The 24,319-nt window shown below is 37.0% G+C and overlaps 1 protein-coding gene across 1 annotated transcript in view; it reads left to right on the top strand.

Moving 5' to 3' along the window:
• The window catches only part of plxna4 (plexin A4), a 222,602-nt gene that overhangs the window by 112,453 nt on the left and 85,830 nt on the right, over window positions 1–24,319 (top strand). Inside the window, exon 4 of the mRNA XM_032590154.1 lies at window positions 14,889–15,017. Within this exon, the coding sequence (XP_032446045.1) occupies window positions 14,889–15,017 (129 nt within the window). The remainder of the gene's footprint in view (window positions 1–14,888; window positions 15,018–24,319) is intronic.

Genomic DNA, 24,319 nt, shown 5'->3' with positions numbered 1-24,319 from the left:
TTTGCCAAAACCTTTCCAAGTTACAAACATGCTTTTTCACTTCAACAAAGAAGATATGATTTCCAAACTTTCTGCATTAGTTGAATAACTAAAGAAGTTAAAGTAAACCAGTTCTGGTTATTTTGTGGCTGATAGGGACCGTTGGTAACTGTAAGCTATGTGTTCATGCTGTTATGGATGGTATCTCACGTTTTATTTTGTAATGAAAAGAAATCATGTCTAAAATATCTAAAATATTGAAATTAGACTTATTAGTCTAATTGAGAGAATCCATTCTGTAATCTCTGAAAGTATAATTTTGGGATAAGAGCTTAACATTGTTTTTAGCATAAAACAGCTCCTTATCCCTATAACTTACATTTATATTAATTGTACTGCTTTTCAGTCAATTAACAAGCCTTCTGATTCTTCAGTAAACATTTTTAAAGCTACAAGTGGATTTCTTTTTGAATGTGTAATTTTTAGCTGATGTACAACTTTAAGGGCGAAAATAAAGTGAAATGAAAGTGAAGCAGCAAGGGAAGAATTAAACAAAAGCAAACCATGAACATTAACTGTTACTTTCAGTATTGTAATTACTGTGAGTTGCTGTCTTTTGAAGAGGTTGGCACATAGTGTAATTGTGGCTGTCATACAGATGACAGAAGACCAACACAAACCTGTGGAGTTGAAATTTCAGACCCTACTCAGTGGAACAAACTCAATTGCAACACTGCTCACTGAGCACTGAAGTAGTATCAAGTGTACCACTGTTGTCACTTGAAATGGTTTAGGCATTTGGAGGGGGGAGCTCCTCTAGTTTGTGTCTGTGTGCGCGCACTTGCTCGCGTTCGTCCTTTGAATCATAATGTTGGTGGAGGAGACCTGTCTCCGCTGTGACAAATCCTACCTTGTGCACCTTGTACTTCCTGTGCAAAATGAGAGAAGCGCACCACACCGAATCGCTTCCCAACCTAATTGAAATTTTGAGGCATAAGAGGATTTCTGTGCAATGCAAGCTGACAGGTCCCATTCAGCAAATATCCTCTTAGATTCCTCTCTCACGCTGTCTCTCCCTGGGAAAGAATTAACTTTTATCTGCCTTCAAGTTTTAGTGCAGCTTACAGCCATCTTTATCTAACATTTTGCAGGTGATGTGTCTCAGTTCCTCTCTGTTTCTTTTCTTTGTCTCAGTTTTTCCTTCTGTCATTCAGGCTTGCTCTGATGTCACAGTAGCACACAGATTGTCTCTTTTTGTGTCATATTTTGCTATGCCACATCTTGAAAGGGCAGGATAGTTGGACAGGAAGAAATTATGTTGACGAAGATGGCAGAGTAGGACAAAGTGCAAACAAGAGCCATAGGATCAGAATTTTCAAAGAATGGCTGTTATTAAATATATTTGAGTGACACTACCAAAAAGTCATATAGGGAGGTGCAGACGTGCACCTATCCTCTTATAGTTTTTACATTTTGTCATATTACAAACACTAACTTTAATGTATTTCTTAGGGATTTTATGTAATAAACATATACAAAGCAGCATATATTTGCTAAATAAAAGTAACATTTTTGTTTTAAAAAACAAAACATTCCACAGCATGATGCTACCACTATTGTGAGGATTGTGTCCTTATGGTGAAATGCACTGTTTTTGCAGAAAGCCCAAAGAGTTCAGTTTTGGCCTCATTTGTCAACAACAGCATCTGCCACATGTTTTCTTTCTCTCTTTTGTGGAGTGTGTAAAATATCACATGGGATCCCTTATCCTTTTCTTTTAACAGCTTTCTTTTTGACACTCTTCCAGGTCAGATTTGTGGAGTGCCTGACTAATAGTTGTCTTGCCAACAGAGCTGTAGATTTCTGCAGCTCCTCTAGAGTTACTATTGGCTTATTGGTTGCTTCTCTGATTATTGCTCCGCTTGCCCGGCTTGTCAACACTATATCTTCATAAGTTTGCTGTCTTACCACACTCTTGAATGGGTTACTGTTTTAAAATCTAACCATACTTTCACCTTCAGTGCAACTTTTGCCCTGACTTGACTTGTAACAAACAGCGTATTCCTAAAATAGTCTTAGCTTGATCCAGCCAGCAATCTGCATGAATTTTATATTTACATCATGTTTCATAGTTCAGTACCTAATTTGTTTGTTTCCATTTTGTGTGCCCCCAAGTACAAAGATATTTGTAATGGTAACATTAATTTTGTTAAAATGCTTACATGGTTTTTATCAGTTCCCTTTGTCTTGATGATAACCAACCATCCTGAAACAACACCCTAATTTATTTATTAGATAAAGTTATTTAACTCCCACTGTGAAGCCTCCATTATCATGCAGAATACCCTGCTTTTATGCTATCGCATAATGCATGGGCGTGAAACTCTAATGTGCTCCCTTGATAGATCAGAGCTAATTTTAGAAAAGCTCCCACAGAGGCAGTGAAAAGGAGCTGATATCAGGATGTCTTCATTGGTATAATAGAGAAAACATGTTTGAAAAGGATTGAGAGAAGAAGCTATTTGTACACAGTTATTTGCTTAACTACTTTAAGACTAAGTATATATTGCATTTCAAATCTAAGCAAGCTCTTCAGTAAAAAATACAAAACATTAGTAACAAACACAAATAGTACATGTATTTTTCCTGGTTAGTTTTAAAAACAGTGGAACAAAAGAATGCATTCTATAGTGGCAAACATCGTTTATGGGGAGGGATGGCTCTCCATATGGGCCGACATGGAAATCGAATTGTTTTATAAACTATGATAAATGTGTTGGCCTCTGAGGGAGGTGGGTGATTTGAATGAGGAAAAAAAATTGTGAAAAAAATAAAACATGTGTCTTGGAGGAACTAAGCAGCTTCTTTTAGGCATATGTAATGTGATTGTTTTTACTTTTGACCTTTTCTCTTTCTAGCGAGTTTATTTTATATAACAGCATTTTCTAGGAGAATGCTGTAGAAGTCTAAAGTAGGTTGTTTAAATTTTTATAGATCTCAAATAAATGTCAAAATTTCACTGTAGAAAGTTAGATTTTATTTTAGATTTCTAGTTACATCCATGTTTTATAGGAATATTATTTTTGGATCTTGAGAGGAAAAAGCTTTTGTGAGTTTGTCATTTTTGCTTAAATCATACACTGTACATTCAGATAAGTGGTTTCCAGTTAAGTTTGTTATCTTACAAAAACGCACCTAGTTGTATTTTATGTGGAGATATTTGTGGAGATGAAGGAAAAGAAATATTTGCCAGTAAAAATCAGAAAAATGTCATATATTTTTGTACTAAGCCGGCTTTACTCTGATAGCCCTAAAATAAAGTCAAGAAAACGTAACTGCCTTCAGACATAGCTCTGTAGTATTTGAGAAGCATTACCCAAAGTCCCCATCTACTCTCCTTGTTCTTCATTTTCTCTGTGCCTCTCTGTCTCCCCCTCTCTATGTTACATGAGCAATGCAATTTTTCCCTTCAGCAGAAAGGAGGTATAATAGATGGGATGTGCCAGTCTATTTTGTAAATGAATAAAGGCAGAAGAAATATGAAATATAAAAAAAGAAGCACCTTTTGATAAAAGAAAGGAACTTACAAATGGACAAATGCACAGAGCGTATGTAGGGATCTGACAGATTCACACCTGCTTTTCTCTGAGGAATTGGTTCTGAGGTTCTTCCATATTTAATTAGAAACCTGGGAAAGATCCTCATAAATCACCAAAACACAAAACTGAAGGGTAGGCAATGAATGTTTTCTAGACATATATGAGCACACAACACACACCCCCACACACACTGCTCTGAGAGAGTAAGCCCATTGATAATTTATAAATTCATGTATGTGTGGTCTTCAGCTGGAGTCAGTGATCCAAAGATTTAATATGTGCATGTGTGCTACTTTTATTCTTATCTGTCGTCACCGCACAAGCAGAATACAATTTCTCATAAAAAAAAAAAGTGTTCTCATTTTTCTCAAAGACCTAAAACTCCCATTCCTGGATCATATTACCTGACTCAGTGATTATACCAGATCCAAACAGTGAATGTGTTGTGTTGGGGAAGAAAAAAACACTGCACGAAATGGCACAAAGTAGTTGTTTGTGTGCATGGGACAGATTACATATGTTATGTTTTTACATAAGAGTGTGTATGTGTGGGAGAGTATTTGTATGTCTGCTGAGTTTTTTTCTGATGGCAGTGTTTGGTAAGGAGATCCAGAGTTATGTCTGTTCCCAGACATCGTCTGGCTTTCAGCTCCCCATCTATTATTCACACACCTGCTCAGACACTCTGATGCACACACAGACGCTTCTGTTGCATCTTACTTTTTAACTCAACTTTAGTTTCCACATTTGTTGTAGAACTATTTTCCTTTTATGTCTTTTATTTATTTATTGTTTTACTTGGATTAGTGTAAAATTGAGTCCTTTGTCCTCATCTCCCAGAATACCAGTCTCTCTTCAAGTCAATGAACTGTTCCTTTTGCTGATTTAAAAAAAAAAAACGAGAATGAGCATTGACATGAGAAATTGAGACAGAATGATGATCAATAAATGAGGAACAAACCTGTAAAACAAACGTAGACTTTTTAAAAGAGCAAAACAAAGTTCTCAGTTATCCCTCCACTTTGAGCGAAGTTGATCAGAGTCTGTCATTAGACCATTATCAGGCCCAGACATATTTGTGGAGACATTTCTCTTCTTAACTACTGAGGTTAGACATGCTGCTGATTGATTTTTATAGAAGCAGATGGTCTCGTGAAGTGCAGTCTATTATGCACCTTGCATACTGATGGTTAAAGGTCACAGTGGGGTGTTTGGGAGTGACCTAATGAGTGTTGATCAAAGACTTTCAGTGGACCCTTATTTGAAGAGCTCATATTCTTCTAAGGTCTCCTAAGAGAACTGTATACGCTGTTTGTGTAATATTGATCTAAGGTTTTTGAACACATCCAACGCATATTTCCATGGCGGGTCGGGTAAATTGGCGATTGACATTTAAAGAGGAGAGACTTGGAGAACTAAAAATAGTTTTGAAGGCCTTTTGTACCTTTTAGAAGTAGTTGACCTCAGAGGTCTGCTGTGCATATGAATGATAGCAGTAGGTATTTGTTACATTGAGCAGTAGGAAAAGTCTTTTCTACTTCCTCTGCTTGTGCAACACAGTCTCCCCAAATATGCCTCCCTGCACATATGCTCACTGCATTTTGGGCTGAAATATTGACTGGCAGGCTCCTGCATCCACAGGCCGCATTCCAGTTGGACGAAAGAAGTAGGCATGAATTTAGGAAGCAGTCTTCTGACATTTTAGGCAAAAGAGCCAGTTGTGTACTGCAACTAGCGATTGTAGACAAATATTCAAAACATATATTTAAAATAACATGTAAAGCAGTTGTAACGATTTGGGACCATTTAATTTTGTAGCAATACATGGGAAGTCTTTCTAAATGAACCATTAATAATGCTGAGTTTTTGTTTCAAGGTATATCAAAGTATTTTAAAAACTGAAAGTCAAAGTGATCAGACTTTACTCTGGCCTTATGACGAATAGAGTAATGCTGTGCACTGCTGGTGAGCTGGCTGAAACACGATTCCAGCACTTTTTTAGAAAACTATGTTCTCCTGTTTTGAAATATCTTTGTCTACAATAAACGTGTAGTCAAGATGTGAAGCCCTGACGAATGATAAATCAAATGATTTAATACTACAGATAAGGTAGAACTTGCATGTCTGCACATTACACACATGAAGTAATCTTTTTTTTTATTAAATATTTTTGACTAGGTATCACATCATGCATCAGTTTAAAAAGTGATATCAAACATGACAAATATTTGCTGTATGTCCATCCATACAGTGCTGCCCCTACTGAAATCACATTGAACCGCATGATGTACTGACTCCACCGCTCAGACTCTGCCTTGGAAAGCTTGATGTGATTGCCTCATTTGGTGCCCTCCCTGCACTTGGGAGCATGTTGACTCCATTAAACTGTGGCTCATAAGTGCCCCAGGTCACTAAATATAATGGGGTACCCTCCACTATGTATGTCTGACACCAGGTTGCAGCACTAATAGAGACACAGGTGGTGCTATTCCCTCACATTATGCTGCTGCTTCCTCTGTGGGTCTTTGAGGCCCAGTCTTTGCTGCTGCGGGACTTACTAAAGCAGGAGCTTTTATCATTGTGAAAACATTTGATAACAAAGTACAAACATTACAAAAATAATTGGTAGGAGACATGTGAGCGTTTTTACTCAGGCAGGTAAGATATTTGTGAGCAATAACTAGGCTCTGTCAGGAGATCTTTGCCTGTCGCCTCAAATTCTGTCCCGCGGCTCTAATGAGATGATACAAAAAGAAAATAATGGAGTACCGTATGTGACAAGGGAGAATTATAAAAGTGAAAAATCCATGGACTGAAATATAAAGCAGCACTTTGAGAAATAAAAAGGCGAATGGGAGGGGAATAAAACAGAAGATGGAGGAGCTTCTGACAACTGCATAGAGAATTTGGACTCTACCTTTATACCAACAAGTTCCAAAGAATTTAATTTTAAAATATTTGTACAGAAGAGAGTTTCATGTCAAAAATTCAAATTTTGGCATGAATTTTTGACATTCATGCCAAGAATTGAGAAAATGTTGGCATGAATGTGTATGCTCACTTGAGAGACTGGTAGGTAAATATATTATTTAAGATGCAACAGAGGAAACAATATTAGTAATTTAACAAAAGAAACAAAGGTTCCTCTCATAACACAAGATGAAAAAGTCAATGATAGTGACAGCTGACAGCTCGCAGTCCACAGGTCACAGATGTTCTCTAGATTGAACTGGCTTTAAGCCTACAGCTATTTCAAACCAACCCAAATGATGTGACTGGGAGACAGAGCAAGATAACTGTTTAAAGGAAATGAATAACAAAAGTTGCGCTGTTTGCTCCCCAAACCTCCCACTTGGTCACACTGCTCTAAGGCAGATCAGCAGTGACGGCAATCATAGCGGGGAGACCTGTCACTCATGCTTTAGAGCCATGGGGGAGATTGAAGAAGGAAAGCAGTACAGGGGGGAGAAATGAGCTAGGAAGTCTCCAGACACTTGTCCCTTTTCCACGATCAACACCATCATCTTTCACAATAACATTCTTGTCCTTCTCCTCTCTCGATGCTTTTTCTGTTCATCTCTCAGCAGGGGATAAGATTTTATTAGTAGGCTGCTTGGAGCTGCAGGCTAATGGGCAGCACACCTTTAATGCCACAATGGCCAGTCACTGAGCCAGGGGTCCAATCACAGTGCTGTCTGATAGAATAAGATTATGATGGTACCTGTGATAAATGTTCATTGTATTGGTTCCAGCAGAAAGAGGAATTCACATTTACAGTGGTTCTCAAAAGTGTATAGAGCCCTTTTCAAATTGACAGATATTTGTGATGTAAAATAAATCATTTGAAAACTTTTAAGGAAAATGTAAAAAGAAGAGAATAATGTGCAATAACCTGGCTGTATAAATATTCACACTTTGAAACTAACTTAGTTTAATTAGCTTCAACTCAACTACAGCTTTCCGTCTTGACATTACATTTTGACTTGTGGATATTTGGTCATTCTGCATTTCAAACATTTTTAAAACTGGTCAAGCTGTTAACTTTTCCACAGCCCTCATCAAGACACCCCACAGATATTCTATTTTTTTGTTTGTTTGTTTTTTTTCTGGACTTTCCCTACCTCCTTTCGAAGCATTTGTTGAAGTGATTCCTTTTGGTTGTGTTCTTGAACTCACTGTGATGCTAAACCGGAAATTCATAGCGTAGTAGAGAAAAAAAATCAGTCTAACTGTAACTGTTGATAATAATATCCATGTTGGCACAAAAAATACAACTTCACCTAAAAAAGTACCCAAACAGTAATTAACTCAAATGTGTCAATTAGCCTATGAGAGTACTTCTGATTTTGAAGACAATAAAAAAAGAATGACATATTTTTCAGTCACTATTGAGATATAACTGAAAACATAAGTTTGTTCTGATTGTAATTTTAGATGGTGAGGAAAAAGTTGTCTTTTAATTTGGTGTGTATGCACATTTGTGGTTTAAACCACAAATTATACTTTATTCAACTTTAGTAGATTTTGGGTTTCTTTTCCTTACTTTTATTTTACTTGTGAGGAAAAAAATAACAAGTATTCTCAGTAAATCTCGACTCAACAGGCAGGCCATTGAGGAGGTCATATTCTTACACAGCTTAGAGAAAGTGACAATATGAATCTCTGTAGTTCCCTGCTAACAATGACATTTCCTTGATTTGCACCAACAAAGCACCTTCCTCATAGTGCACTCATCAGGAGAAAGACGTTAATTAAAATCCTGCTGTGCAGCAGATATGCCTAATTGCAAATACAAAACAGAGTCGAGAATTAAGGCATAGAATGAGTTGACTTCCACTCTGTGGTTTTTTTTTACTCCTTCACCCTCCTACAGAGAGAGAGAGAGGGGGAGAGTGAGTGGGGGTTGAGTAAAAAGAAAAGGAAGAAGGAAAGAAGGATGATCTTAAAAGTACATTTAATGAGCTGAATGAATATTTAAGTCCTAAAACGGAAACCGGTAAAGCATCAGCACAGTGTTGTCTTTTTGGATAGCTCCCAGATAAAAGCTATACCCATTAAATGTGAAATATTACACCAAGAGACAATGTAAGTGGAGACATAACCCTGAAAATTATTATCCATGTAATAATTTCAGGACAGATTTTGTGCCTTATTCATATTTTTCTCAGATTAAAAACTTATGTTTATCAGTTAAACTCTTGGCACTGAATAGAGAATAAAATGTGATTAGCTATACGAGCGGTGTTACTCTATCCTGACACCCAATGTTAATGTGCCATATCCTCATTGATACACATATATTAATGTCAAATCTACTACCCCCCACATACAGTACATCTTGTATAATAAGAGACATGTTTGCTCTGTCATTGATTGGCATTAGCAGATGAAGTCAGTCAGCTTTTGTGCACCCCTTCCCTTCACTGTACCATATGTTTCAGTGAGCTGAACAGATTTGTGCAGCCAGACAGGCACCATTGTTATTCTGTCTGTGTGAGGACAATGCGTGGAGACACATATTGGCATGATTTAGTGACGATGTGTTGTTTCTTTTCTACCCGTCTCTTTTTACAGTAAATGTTCTTCTCTATTGTCTCTGTAAATCTGCCGGTGTGTCTTTCTAAGCTTTTAATGCATGTCCTGCCTTGCATGGTTGACTTGCTAACGTTCTGCTTTGGCTGTACAGATAGGATGGAAACCCGACCATGTGTGACAGGTTGGGTTACAGAGTCCTTTGACATGTGTATACAGTGCTCCTGGACTGAAAGGCTTGATATCTAGAATGGGTTTAGACTTGTGACCTTAAAAACAAAACCACAAAATAACCACCATATTGTACAGTGCACTGCAAAAATATTCACACCCAGAGAAACTTGCAACATTTTGTCACAGCACAAAGTAGTATTATGAAGTGGAAGTAAATTTATCTTTTTTTATTGTTGTTGTTTTACACACAATAACCGTATACATAAAAATCTGAAAAACATGGTATGCATTGGTATTTGTCTGCACTGACATGATATTTGATAGTCTCATGCTTTACTGATTTAAACACTCTTTCGTCAAGGGTTACCCTGTATTTGTCTTCAGTCTCTTTTCATTAACTCTGACAGCTTCCCAATCCCTGTTGATGTAAAGCACTCCCGCAATATGATACTGCCACCGCCATGTTTTAAGGGGAGCGTTTGCATTTCGACTGTAACTCAAAAAGTTCAGTTAAATTGGACATAAATGGACTATCTTGTAGTTAGGTGTCTTCTGAAGGGAATTGGTTGTGCAGAATGTTGTATCAGAGTAAAGATGTCTAAGTGCAAGTAAACCCACACTTATACTTTTTTTTCAAATTAAACAAAAGTTTCTTGAAGTACTATGCAGTACTTCACACTGGCCCATTGCATAAAAACCACAATAAAAATACAATATAGTTTGTGTATAAAATTTAGTTCTTTAAGTGGATAACCGCTACTGCAGCTTTAAGGTAAGAAAAATTAGCATTAAGAGTGGTTAGTACGCATTCTTGAAAATGATTTAAACTCTTGGAATTACCAGAAAAAAGAGTTGACTTTTTTGAGCTGCAGGAATTAGGTTTTGCCCAGGAGTTCGTTTCAGAGGATTAAAGAAATTCCTCACCTAAATATTGTGAAATTCCAGTTTCCCAATATGCCCCATGACTTTGGATGACATTCTGCTCCAGCCCACTCACCTCACTGTGTTTGTCAAACCAGTGATACTTTAGTCAGCAGCTTATTCTGGCTTCCCTTTCCCACATTTTGGTCATGGTGTGTGTTCCAGCCACACCATGTTAGTATGTGTGCCATGCTCAACAGACTGCGACTCTGTGTGACAAGTCTTCCTTTTGCTGCTTCAAAATCCATGACATGGCAGTCAAGGACAGAGTGTTGCACTGTCTATCACCAACCTCAATCAGAGGCACAAAGTTACTGTCTGTTTACAACTTTCAACATGTATTTTTAAAGTTATTTTGGCTGTCAATAGAGATGCATCACTTACAAGAACTGAAAGTGAACATTTGTGGTTTTGTTCTTTTGAACCTTAGTTGATGCTGGGTCTCGACTATTCCTCTAATTTCTTCTAGTTGTATACAGAGTTGTGGCCAAATATTTTTACACTGAAGGGGATTTTGTTTTTCATAGTCTATACTTCTTTATTCTTAGATCTCATTAGTAGATGCTTCTATAACACACTCAGGTCAGTTTAAAAAAGACAACTTTTTTGCACATTTCCAAAACCTTTTCGTGGAAATATTTAACTTTACACAAAGCCTAAATATTGACAAGATTGAGGTTTCTTTTTCAAATCTTCTGTAGATTGCTCATACTCACTCTTGAAATGTCAGAGTTCTGCTTTAAGTGTTTTTCAGGTTTGAATGTTTATAAAAATGAGCATAGAAATTTATTTGGTGTTCAGTTTTAGTCTTTGATTATTCCATTTTCTAAAGGACTCTAGACTGACCAGGTTCAGTTATAGCATTTGAGCTTTTATTTTTTTTTTACTTATTCACAAATATTAATAATAACAAAGCTGTGTTTTAAAGAATCTATGTTGTGTAGGATACTCAAGTCCAGACTTTTATATCCTTATATGTCCAAGAGCTACAGATTTTAAAATGGAGATAAAGTAGTACTCTTGCTAAAGCTATGCTTCACTTTGGTATTTTTATGCACAATTAAATCCCCCCAAAATTCACATATTTAAATAATGTAACTGATTTAAAAACTACAATCAAATGGTTTATTTAAAAGGACAGTTTCTTCTTCTGTTCATTGTTACTGCAGACCTCACTTTTCTGCTTATTTGTTGTGTGTGCATGCAGTAACCTGTCTATTCCACTAGGGGACGCAGTCCAGGTCCAAATTAGTCGCTTGTAGAAGGCATTACTTTGTTTAAGCATTGCTAGTGCATGTCTTTTATTGATAAATTATTTTAAGATTCAGACATGAAAAAATGTGAACGACTTTTTATTGTCTTAAAGCCACTGGAAATTCTGAGTACCAGCCATTTACTGTCTTTAATCAGCAGTCAGAAAAGATGAGAGCTGGAGTCTCTGTGAGATCTTTTCTGTGTCTCCCAATGCCCGAGTGGTACATGTTCTTTGACCTTTAGATGTTAGTATACATCTTAGCTGCTCCTCCCTGAGGCAAAAGCAGATCTGCCTGGAAGTGATTGTCTCTGGGTTGTGCTAATGTGATAGCACAGATTAGCATTGTAATCCATTTAGCATAGAGCAGCTAATCCACTTTATTACTGTTGAAAAGGAATCAGATAATATTGGCTAGCACTACTGTGCTGCCTTAATGATTTTTGACTGATGAGAAATTAAGACATTCTGTATTAATAATTGATGTTTCTGATGATGAGTACAGGATTAGTAGTGACATAATAAACTACATAATTTCATTTTTACCTCCTGTGCAGGAAAAAGTGTTATCTACAGGGCTTTACAAAGTATTCACATTTTGTAACATTACACCAAGTTGTGTAAAGTATTTTGTTGGGATTTTATGTGGTGTGTCATGCATTTGTATTCAGTACAAATGTTGAATTACTCATTTGTGGAACCAACTTTTTCTGCACCTCTGGGACTTTTTGAGACCTGCGAGCTTTGCATATAATATATATCTTTGAGAATTCTTCAACAAAGTAGGTAAGCTCAATCGCACTGAATAAAGAGTGTTTGTGAATAGCAATTTTCAGGTTTTGCCTTAGTTTCTAAGAAACATTTAGGTCTGGACTTTGACTGGGACATTCTACCAAATAAACGCTTGATATAAGCAATTTCATTGTAGCTCTGGCTGGTAACATGATGGTGTCATCACCATGTTTCACAATGGAAATAGTGGTGTGTTAAGGAGGATGTGAACCACATAGTATTACATGTATACACCAAAAAGTTCATTTTTGGTCTAAATTGAGCACCTTCTTCTACTTTTTCTTGGCACTATTTTGTTGTTGGCTTCTTGGCTGTTTCTCTAGTTAAGCCACACTGATAGATGGATGGCTGAGTCCTGGTAAGTTTGTAGTTGTACTGTAATCTTGATTTGCAAAGCTTGGAAGATTATTAACTAATCTTCTCTAACAAACCTCTAAGGAATAAACTACATGCAGGCAGACTCAGTTTACTAATTAGGTAAGTTATTTGCACTGGATTTTAGCTTAGGCTGTCGAAGAGGCTAAATACAAATGCAATACAGTATCATGTAATAATGTAGCATGTTTTAGAAAACATGCTACATACTTTGCCCACAAAAGACTTTTTGTGGACAAAGCCAAAAGCTTTGCTGGCGCAGCTGCCTTTGTAAAATGGTCAATAATACTTTATATGATCTGCAGGTTTTGCGACAAAGTCTGACCATCTTCAATTCAAATCAGTGGCTCTCCCTTGCATGCTCCTCTTTAATCCCAGTGTGACTTAGCTCACCAGTATTGCATGCTTGTGGACATGCGGTGCTCTCCCTGGTGGCTTGTTTGTTTTGTTGGTGGTCAGATCCAGAGATGATATACAGGAGCTTCCCATTGAAGCCTCTTTGCTCCCTGGTGACTGTGAATCTGTCCCAACACAATAAAACTCTATACTCAGCCACTGCTATACACTGTCAGCTCTTAAACTCTATGCAACTCAGCACTTGGTCATTTGCACTGGGGGTAATATGATACACTCATCTTTCACTGAATGCACATTCATTCACATGTGGTGTTCTGTAGGCATATGCACCTAAAATGAACTCACCTAATAGGCCAGATTAGATAACCCCACCTGCTGAATCTGGCTTTAGTTCTTGTAATAGTTTCTTTCTTCTTGCCTCCTTCTCTTCTTTCCCCTGCCTATCTGCCTTCTGTTCTTTTCTGTGCAGCTGACCCCAGTCCATACAATGACTCCCAGTGGAAGTGTGTCAGGCTTTGATAAAACAGAACTCGAGGTTCTTTGTGATCAAGGTCACTACCTTTTCTGAGCAGGAGGCATGGCAGGAGGTGAAGAATGGCTGGGAAACAAACAAGAAGGCAGACCTGAATGAAATCAGGGTGAAAGATGGAGACTGTTTTAAGAAATGTCATGTTGTGAAACTGGATATTTGAGGGAACGGCTGGGCAGCACCTAAACTGCACATAGTTTCCCAGTTTATGATATAATAGATGACTATTTCTGTAAAGCCAAAATAAGTTTTGGCTGGAAGACAGACAAGCAGAAGACTTTGTGTTCATCTGTATCTTTTGGAAGAGAAAATTGTGAAATTTAAATAATGGAATTTCAATCTCCCAATGTGAAGAAAATATACAATTCCTTAAAACATATAGTACCCAATCTTATGGTCTATTTCAACAAAAAAGAAATTAGTTGTCAATCAGTTGGTAAGAGTATCCCAAAAGTAATAAAAAAAATAAAGCTTTGAAAAATTCAAAATTATAAATAGCAATGCCCTGGTTATTAACAGCTCCACCTTCTTAAAAACTTCAGCTTTCAAGGAGCTAGGGTTTTTTGTTGTTTAACGGTGGCAGAGGGAATACAGAGAGGTTGTTGTCATAATCTTATTATAATTAAGCATGAAGTGACTCACCTGCCTGGTCGACCATCTGCTTCCTGTCCAATTATCTCCTGTTTGTGCCTGTTACCTGCAAACACTTTAGACTGAAGGGCACAAAGAACTACCAAGAGTCATTCCAACTTTAATAAGACTTGCCTTACACTTGTCCGTATGTCCATAGAGACCAGTGTGTATGTCTGTATGTGCAAGCTTAATCTATAGCGAGCTGAAAGCTGCTTGAGTAGGTTTGTGTCAGAACTGCATTTTTCTGCCAAATTAGAGGAAGAGGAGCAGATTTAGAATAGAATACAGTTTGAGTGTGTGCATGTGAGAGACGGGCTTTGTAAGCACATGTCCTGGCACTGCTCAGACCGTTTCTATCACATCAGTGTGCAAAGTGGCAATTCCATGCCTTTTCTGCTGAGGAAACTTACCTGGGGATTCATGGAGGATAACTCTTGCCCAGATGCCATATTACCATAATTGCTTTGAAATTACTCAAACTATGATCGAGAAAGATGTACTTTTGTGATGCAGCAATTAAAGCTATAATGTGTTGGAAAATGTACGGTTGCGTCTACGAAACAAACATTTTTAATAACACCATCAGACATGACTTCAAAATACAATCAACATTTATTTTCTATTTTCTTTGTGTTCTTGTAACTGTCTTCTATTTTTCTGATATATGTTTCATACTAATAAAGTTACAATGTCAAAAATAAATTTGAAAATACCAATCTTGTTTTTTGTGCTTTGGATTTTTCAGATCCGGGTAGATGGTTCCTCTCGTGCCCTTCAGTATGAGACTGTTCAAGCTGTTGAGAATGGACCCATCCTGAGAGATATGGCCTTCTCCTCTGACCACCACTACCTCTACGTCATGTCGGAGACTCAGGTCAGAAACGCAAGAAAAATCACGCTTTCTCCGCTTGCTGTCATATTATTTCATTAAAAGCAGCAGTTCACATTTTATTATGTAAGAAAGCACAATAATCTTTGGTATGCCTAAAAGAATTTTGGTACAGCATGGCATAAGAATGGAAAATGTTTAGATGCTGTGACTGTTTTTTATAGTGGCAGACTATGAGGGCAGATCTATAGAGGATAGTTGTTTTAAATTATAGGGAGATGAGAGTGGTCTTCCACATGTGTGTGCACCCACTGTGCATGTAGGCGTGTGCACGAGCAGATTTACACCATCTCTTAGTACCTTTGATGACATGAATCTGGTGTAAAATAGCAGCACTCTGTGTAATGGACACAGTCTGTGAATACCTATCCTAGACAAAACCCACCAAAATAGCACCACTAAAAGTCACTCTAATGCAGGCTCCTGTGAGTGACTGGATTTCGTCTGATGTTCTACATGACGGCACACGTATAGAAACACATTGATTACATTAGATCGTAGGTGGGGATGGCCTTTTTGGCAGCACATTGGCCGCTACACACAATCAGAGCCCAACAAATACAAATACGGTAGCACAACTATCCTGGTAAATACACAGCAATTGCAATCATATTAAGGAATATTAAGAACATTTCAGCTTGTTTCATGATCTGAAACGTTTAAGTGTGGCAAAATAAATAAAAACTGAAGAAATTAAGGGGCCCAACACTTTTTTACAGCACTATTTGTTCGAATGCGACCTAGCTAACAAATGAATATGATGAAGGCATTATCAGAATGATAAAAAAATAAAAATATTGCAGCATTTGTGAAATACTGTCCAACTTGTAGTTGAGTGTACATGGCTTTGAAATAAGATTGAATTGACCTGTATACAATTATTCTAAATCTGACTAAATTAATGTTATGTTTGTGCTGAACTGGAAATGATTAGTTTGGACAGGATTGGGTGTGATTAGATTTGATGTGAAAATGTTATATTTTTTCTGTGTACTGTGATGACTTTTCTCATATTTGGGTACTAACTTTATATTTAAAATAACATGCAAAACAGAGACATAATTAGGATAACAGTGGATCTTCGTTTGCTACTTACTATTTTTGGGACCATTTAAAAATCTTGCCGAATCTCCAAAGTACATATAATTTGCACATTATTCCCTGTCTTGTGCTCCTATTTCCTGCCATTCAATATCACTGAATCATTGTTGTTTTGTTGTCAGCATTAGCCTTTCCTCAACTCTACATTGTTTGCTGCTTTCATGGTGTCAAAAATTCAATTTTTGACACCATGGAATTGTCAGTTTTTACTGTTAGAGTGCATAGTATTTGTTTGTGTGTGCAAAACTGCACACATTTGAGGAGCCCAGATTATTAGATAATGTTCTAAATATCAAACAAACAAAGAATGAGTTAAAGCTGCCCTTTTAGTCGGAGCTCTCATCATTTTCCCTTGAGGTCTCAGTCTGTCAGCTGAATGAGAGATGATGGAAAAACAAAAATATTCAGACGTTGTTTATCAAGAGTTCAAATACGCGGTCCGCCGTGTGTCTCTCTCAACTATTAATGTGGTAATCTGCCTTCTCCCCACTTAATAAACTTTATAAAAGATCATAGAGATCAACATTGTGCATAATAAAACTTATCCTCAATTTTGTCGTATTTCACATTATTTTATGTGTCATTGTTACAGCCAATCAAGTTTACAAATTCAATATTGTAATTATACAGCTCATACTGGGAAAAAAAACAACCAAGTGGGTTACAACATATGAAGGCTTTTTAGTAATTAGTCAATTTGCTCAGTTGTAAGTCTGAGCTCCTCTAACAGTTTAGGCAAAACAATTGAGAATTGCCAAACACAGAATAAAGTAGTAAATAAAGCCAAAAAACACACAAAAATACAAAACCCAAATCCAGTGTACAAACAATCTTAATCATTGCCTGAGGAGTTTGAAGAGCGTGAAAAGATTCAGTGAGTACCACTTGTTTGTATTCTTTGACTGATTGATTGTACTTGTGTGATTTAATAAATTTGATGTTTTTAAGGTTAATAAATGTAGGTACCCGAATTAAGTTTTCGAAAAATTTAGTTTAGTATCACTTGATATTTAGTGCTTTGAAGAGCAATATGTGAATTAGTCCAAGAATTGCCAGGGTTAGTCATTATTAAGGATTTATCCTTTTGATTCAGAAAATTTGAATAATGTGTTAGTATCTCTTTCCACCTGCTGTGATTCTTCTACTAAAAACAGTTTAGTTCCGACATGTCTTTAATCACTATCAGGAGTAAGTGCAAATTACTTTCTGTGAGATATAGACACGCAGCTAGAAAATTCTTACTATTTTCCTTCACAGATTTCTTGAAATGAAATAGTTTCATCTTCAAGTTCATCCCTCAGGTTAGATCCCAAATAGTTCTTGAAATGGAAAAAAATTCAAACATACACTCTCATTTGGCAAGTTTCTAAACAGATTTCAGTGTTTTTCTGACTCAGAGAGAATCAGTAATATTCACCTGTTAGGGTTTTTTAAACTGTACAATGTATTTGCTCACAGGCTGCACACAGCAACATACGAGGACACTCGTGGAACTCGTGGAACTTGCATTTTATAGTATGGCAGGTGTGGTGTTTGTACAACACTATTAGATGCATAGGTTAGAAAAATAAGACAAGCTTGAAATAAAATGGCATTAAGATGTTTTACAGAGCTGCTGTTATAGCCATAAACACACAGTTAATGTTCAAAACCTTGCAAAATGACTTAATTGGTTTTCTAACAATCTTCTTATCAGAAATAACTACATTTAATGCTTTTGAATCATAAAGAAATAGTTCCCAGAAAGTCCGGTGTCATATTAATTTCCTTTGTTCTTAAAAAAGGTGGGATTCTATTACTTTATTGACTTCAATTACTGTTTGATCTGTTCAGCAATAAATGTAAATTTGAATTGCCGTTGTTTGCTTTCTGCTAACCTCACAGTGACTGCCAATTTCAGAGGGCATGTGGATGGTCATCCTAGCAAGCTCCAGTATCGAGTGAGGAACCACTCGCTTGATGATTGCGCCGGTTTAGAATAACATCCAGAACACACATGCACACTCCCTATTCCCAGCAGTGATGAATGCTATTAAAGCAGCCTGAGTTGGTCGATGGCTAAAGGCCACCTGCTGTTTCTGGGGCCTGGAGCCGAGACGCTCACTGAGAGAGTGTGATTCTTAGAATGAGGGAGAAATACAGACAGAGGTCAGAAGGAGAGTGGCAAGGGTGCCCCGAACAGGCAGCTGAGAACATAGTTGATCAATAAAGCTCTTCACATGCTGTTTTAGCCCTGAAATGCTCCCCTTCAGCTTGGTGATGATGGATCCTAGCGGGTGTTTGTCCTCCACTGAACAGAGAAAGTTAGTCACTTAGACTAGGATTTTGGCTCAGAGATAATCTGTGTCTCCTAAAACGGAATTAAATTATTTTCAGAATAATTGAAATATTGAGAAATTTCAAAAATTTGCTAAAATGTGGAATGTGCTTTTATGTTTTTCTACGTTGTGCCACTAACTTAATTAAATAATGTTTAATTAAGTCAACATCTGAAAGAAGATCTGTGGAATGCATAGCTTTCTTGACTTTAATGAAGAACTCTTACGAAGCAGTTACTATGAATACAACCATTACTAACCCTATCTTGAGGGTTAGTAATGCCAAAAAATGCAATCTTTTCAGTTTCAGAAATTCTGTTTTAGTCATGCCATCATTGCAATAGACTGTCAGACAATATAAACTCTTCTAAGAGCCAGGCATATTCATTCACTGTATTGATTGTAAAAAAAAAAAAAAATGTCCCTTTCATATTCACTGTTTTGTTCCTTTTTTTATTTCCACTTTCTATATGTCTATCGTCTTTGTTAGGCTTATTTTTCATCGAGGATTATTGAGTTTTCCAACTACAACCTATTTTCATGAAGACTTTGTCAAGATAATGAGGAGCCATTGTAATTTGTTTTCTTGCCTAGTATTTCTTACATTTCTTTATCCTTATTCTGTATCTATCTCTCTTTCCGACGACCCATTTTCATTTTTATCATGTGCCATCCCCCAATCCTCCTTAACGGAGTGATCTGTCACTCCTGGTTCCTTATTAATCCAGTGATTGGTGGTCCTCTAATGAGATTTTTTTTCCCACTGCCTCACCCCTCAAGATTCACACACATACAGGCATGTCTGATTTTTTGTGTTAGTGGGTTAAATAGATGTTCAGGCATAAAACAACTTAAATGATGGAGCAGCCTGTGATTTTGGATGCTAAAGTTGCTGTTTGAGTGATTAGGGCAGGTCAGTCCCACTGTTAATATGTGCTGGTACCAAACCTCTCTACTGTGTTCAAATGATGTTTGCACTGTTTCATGTGTCAACCTCATCCTGGTAGAAGACAATATTACATTATCAGCTCAACATCCATTAAAAAAAACAAAAGAAACAACATAATAAGCATAGAAATCACTTACTAATTCCTCTGGCACTTTTTATTGTTGTTTTTCAACAGTCGAATGATATAAATAGGAACAGACTCTGAGATGTATAATTTATAATTATTAAACACTTTTTTTCCCATCAATGTTGCAAATAAACAATTTTAAGCATAAATAAATGTAAAAAAAAATCTAATTTTTCTTGGAAAATACTGATTTGAAACACAGCATAAATATTTATATTTCAACTTTTTCACATTTGGTCACATTCTAACTACAAACTTGATTTTTTTTGTTGTTGTTTTGTTTTTTTATTCTAATGAAATAAACCAGATGATGGTCAGGCTAGATCCTCAAGAGCTGATGTCCTGCTTGGGATTTTATCAAGTTCTGCAAAGACCTGCTAATGAGCCGTTTAATTGATTCAAGTGTGTTAACCCAGGGGAACAACACATTCAGGACTATAGGGACTAGAGTTGCTCACCTCATGCTATACCAGCACAAAATGGAGGGAAGATTACACGTGATAATTACAAAATTTTCACCAATAAAAATCCAAAAATAGTGGCATGCACTTATATTAAGCGCTCACATGGGGGTGGCCATCATGCTGTGGATTTGCTGGTAAACGTTTGGTAAAGTCGGACCTCCAGTGGAAAGGTTTAGATCATATTTATTTGTTAGAATGGCTTAGTCAAAGTCAAGAAATATTTATTTATGAGATAATTTTAGAAGAACTACTCTCCATGTTTACACTTGTTGGATGCATTTAAAAGTGCTTGCATCAGTAAGTGTAGCTAAAGACAATTTTACAAAGTGTTGACTTTTAATTGCTGAAGGATTTGGTCTGTTGCCATCTGTGATTTTATTTTCACTTCAGGTTTGCTCTACTTTATGAATGAAAAATAACAAAATGTAGGAAAGGGTTATGAAAATTTTGTAAAATTTCACATCCTGCATTTTCTTAAAATGAATATGATTTTGACTGCTGACCACATTATTCGGCAGCTGGCTGTGCTGAGACATGAGTTTGAGAGCATTTGGAAGTTATGCAAGCTATTTGTTGAGTCTTAGTCGTTGAATCCATCCTTTAGTGTTCACTAAGTCATGCTGTTGCCCTGCAGCAACCAGCAAGTCCTCAAACTTATCCTTCCTACTCCTATCAACTGAGTCAGTGCTTAGATTTTATGTGACTTGTCCCGAAGTTGCCTCAGTCTCTGTGTAATTTCTTTTGACATTTGTACGACTTTACATTCAGCTAAAGAATTTGTTGCCACTGTCACATTCAGGGTGATGAAATATTTATATTCAGTGTAGCAAATGCTGATCTGTAAGTGTGAATTATTGAAAATGTGTACTACAGCAGGGTGAGATCGTTCAAAGTCAAATCCTTCTTTTCCATCCCCGAGGGAAATACGATAAGCCAATTTGTGGAAATATCACATCCTCACATCTCAGGCAAAATGTTTTCTACCAAGATCCTTTAATTTCTATCAGCAAAAACTTTTGCCCCATCCTTCAGTATCCGACTTCCCCAACCCTTGACTGTGTGGCTGAGAATTAAAAAGGTGTTCAGATGTGCATATTATGTTGTGTCAGAGATTAGCTGTAGACTTGTGATCTGACAAAGCAGCTGCACAGAGATGATAGGCTCCAGCTGTTTTTGCCTGACATTCATTTGAAAAATTGTCAACAAAGTGGTTGAAAATTATCTTGATGCGATGGGACTATCTTATGAAGCTTGACCGGTTATCTGTTTTCTGCAAACCCATTATTCAGTGTAACAGATGGATGTGTTAGACAATTTGTCATTTATGTAGGACAATGTTAAACACCTTTGGACAGGATCTTAGTTCCTAGTTACAGTCCAAGCAGCTAGTCTGGTGAGGTTGGATCTCTGCAGGCTGTACAAAATTAATAACTGTACGTCCCAAAAAATGTTTGTGCCAAATATAAATCTTTGCAGTGATCTGCTCACCCTGACTCGTGCACTGGTAACTGACATTTTAATAAAAACACATTCAAACAACATTGCATATATGTATGATGCATGCTGAGGTTACACTACTAAGCATTGGAATATCAATCAGTTGGAAAAAATAGCAGGATGTCTTTGAAATTATGATTCGTAAGCTGCCTCTTGCTTGTTTAACTGCATTTTCTCTTTGGGTAAGAGAAGCTCAGAATCTCTGGAAGAAAAAGATGAGAGAAAATGATTGATTATTTCCAAGTCATTTATCTTGCACTGCCGAGGATGACAGTGCAATTGATGGCTCCGTCATTTAACCTCTGGAACGTCAAATGAAAACAATATTACACTTGCAGCCACTGGGCCGCACTGTTAGCTGAATTTATGATGTAACAATGTCAATTGGGTGTTAACTGATTGAGCGGTGCCTCAGCTGTGATGAGGCATTGAGTGGTTGATGTGTCCCTTGCTTCATTTGGTTCCTACGTCAATCTTAGCCTTTATCCAGGTGGAGAGGAGGGAGGTGAGACAAAGAGCAAGACAAAAGAAGAGAGAGATTCACCAAAAGAAAGGGATGATAAAACTGATGAAGTTGGTTTTCTATCCAGTAAGTAACTATGAATTAAAAAAGCACAAAATTACTAATGTTAGTACAGGACATGACTTAAAGAGCTTGCAAAACAGACCTTTTAAAATATATTGAAGAGAGAAATTGGGAAAATGTGGTTTAATTGCAGTCTGTTTAGCATCACAATATCCAGCAACAATCTTGCAATTCCTTACCATTTTTTTCATTAATGTTTCATGGAGTACTAACTTCCATAAAATAAACCAGGCTGACATTCTGACTGCAGATGGGGATATTTTTGTTTTTTAACATGACTCTAGCGAAGCATTTATAATCCTACATAAAATCAACCTTCCCACTTGATTTTTAGAATATTAAATCTGCTACAATATGTGTGAAATGTAAAGTAAAAAGCTAGAAGTTTACAAGTTGTACAGGTTACATCAGGATCTTACTATCTACGTTGTCATAATGGCAGGTCAGTAAAATGTGATTCTCATTAATGGCGTCCTAGGTGTGAAAATAACGTGTTCTCTTAAGGTTGTTGATTTTGTCATAACTGTGAAAATAGCATTACTAACTGACTAAATGTAAGCATGTCATAGACATGCCCTGGTCATAGTTTTGTCGATAATTTCTGATCTCCAGCAGTGTAAACCTCTCACATCCCGATAGAAATGTTTGCAACAAAAATCTATGATTAGCCATGATTAGAATATTTCTCTCTAGTCTTTTGTCACTAGTGACAAATAGTTCAAAAAGCAACAGATCACGCCCTGTGTGCGAGGAAGCAGTTTCTTTAAAATAAGTTTTATTTCTTTTATTAATTACGTGACTTACTCTTTAACTGGTCTTTAGCATATTAGGTTAGCAATTAGCCAAGGGAGACACATAAGAAAGCCTTAACGTTGACATTTTGAAAAGTCTACTAACATTTCCAAATCCAACATTTTGCATGACAGAAAGCTCAAAACAATAAAATTAAATGATGGTACTTTGCTATAATAAGCTAATCTTTCCTCTTATCAGTTTGCCAAAACATCACTGTCAGGCCACCAACAGTTTCTTGAAGCCTGAATGATCAGTCATTCCCCCAATGATAATTCAGTTTAATTTGAAACAGCATCTTACACCTTCTGTGCTTTTTTGCCTTTATTTCAAACGCTTAGTGTTCTAACTGATCTGAATTACTAAATCCAAGTGACTTCACTTGGTAAAACCATCCACACTGAAGAATGTTGTGGTCAAACTGAAAATTATCTGATTGCTAAACCAATTTACTTTTAACCAGTTTTTGTCTCACAAATCTCTACTTCCCAGCCGACAGAGTGGCTGCATTGCAGACACTGAGCTAAAATAATGAACAAACTCACAACGGGGAAGGAGAAAAAGATGAAGTTAGCCTAAGGGTGGAAGAGAAAAGATAAGAGGAGTTCAGTGGGCCCCACAGGCTGTAAATCAGGATTGGACTATCAGTGTAATTTCCCCCTCTCTGTGCATGTGGATGGTGCTGCAGGTGGAATCTCTCTTTAATTACAAGTCAAGGGAGGCAAGAAAATAGCCAGATAAAGAGAGGAATAGAGATGAGGCAGAGGAATTAGTTGATAATAAAAAGTCTCTGCAGATTTAATAAATCATCAGTTCTCAGTCTAGGCTGAGTTGAATGCTCGTGGCATTATGTAAAGAGAAGATGGTAGGTAAAAGGAGAGAAAGAAAAACAGGCAGTGTAAATCACATTCAAGAAGAAATTTTTTGGTATATGTCTGAAATACACCTTCTTTTTCTTTGATTTTCATCTGCCATGTGTCAAGGCACACATATATGCATATTGTATATGTAATTTGACACCATTGTGCCGCTGTAGCAAATGATCAAAAGTGTCTCCCATCTCTCTCCCCTCGCATTAAGGCATCAACTACCTCTGTGATCTCTACTCCTTTTTAAAAGCGTGATTGTATTCAGCAGCATCCATCTCTACCTATTGTGAAAGGTGGGAAAGTGCTGAGTGTAATGGCTGTCATTTACTCACCTGAAACAGGAGGGAATTATAAATGCTGTGCACCCCATCCTTTGTGTTCATCCCTGCTGATATGATAGCAGAGTCACAGTGAAGAGATGGTGAGCTGTAATGGTCGACTCACTGGTTAAGCCCACGAAGAAGATAGCATAAAATGAATGTGATATCGAGATGAGAGGGACAAGGGGTGCATTGGGTCGTTTAGCCACCAAATCCCTCAATTTTGTGATAAAAGTGGAGACAAAAGTGTTGCCCACTAAAGTG

This window comes from Xiphophorus hellerii, chromosome 17 (assembly GCF_003331165.1).
Source record: "Xiphophorus hellerii strain 12219 chromosome 17, Xiphophorus_hellerii-4.1, whole genome shotgun sequence".
Lineage (NCBI taxonomy): Eukaryota > Metazoa > Chordata > Actinopteri > Cyprinodontiformes > Poeciliidae > Xiphophorus > Xiphophorus hellerii.
This window is presented reverse-complemented; position numbering and strand designations above follow the sequence as displayed.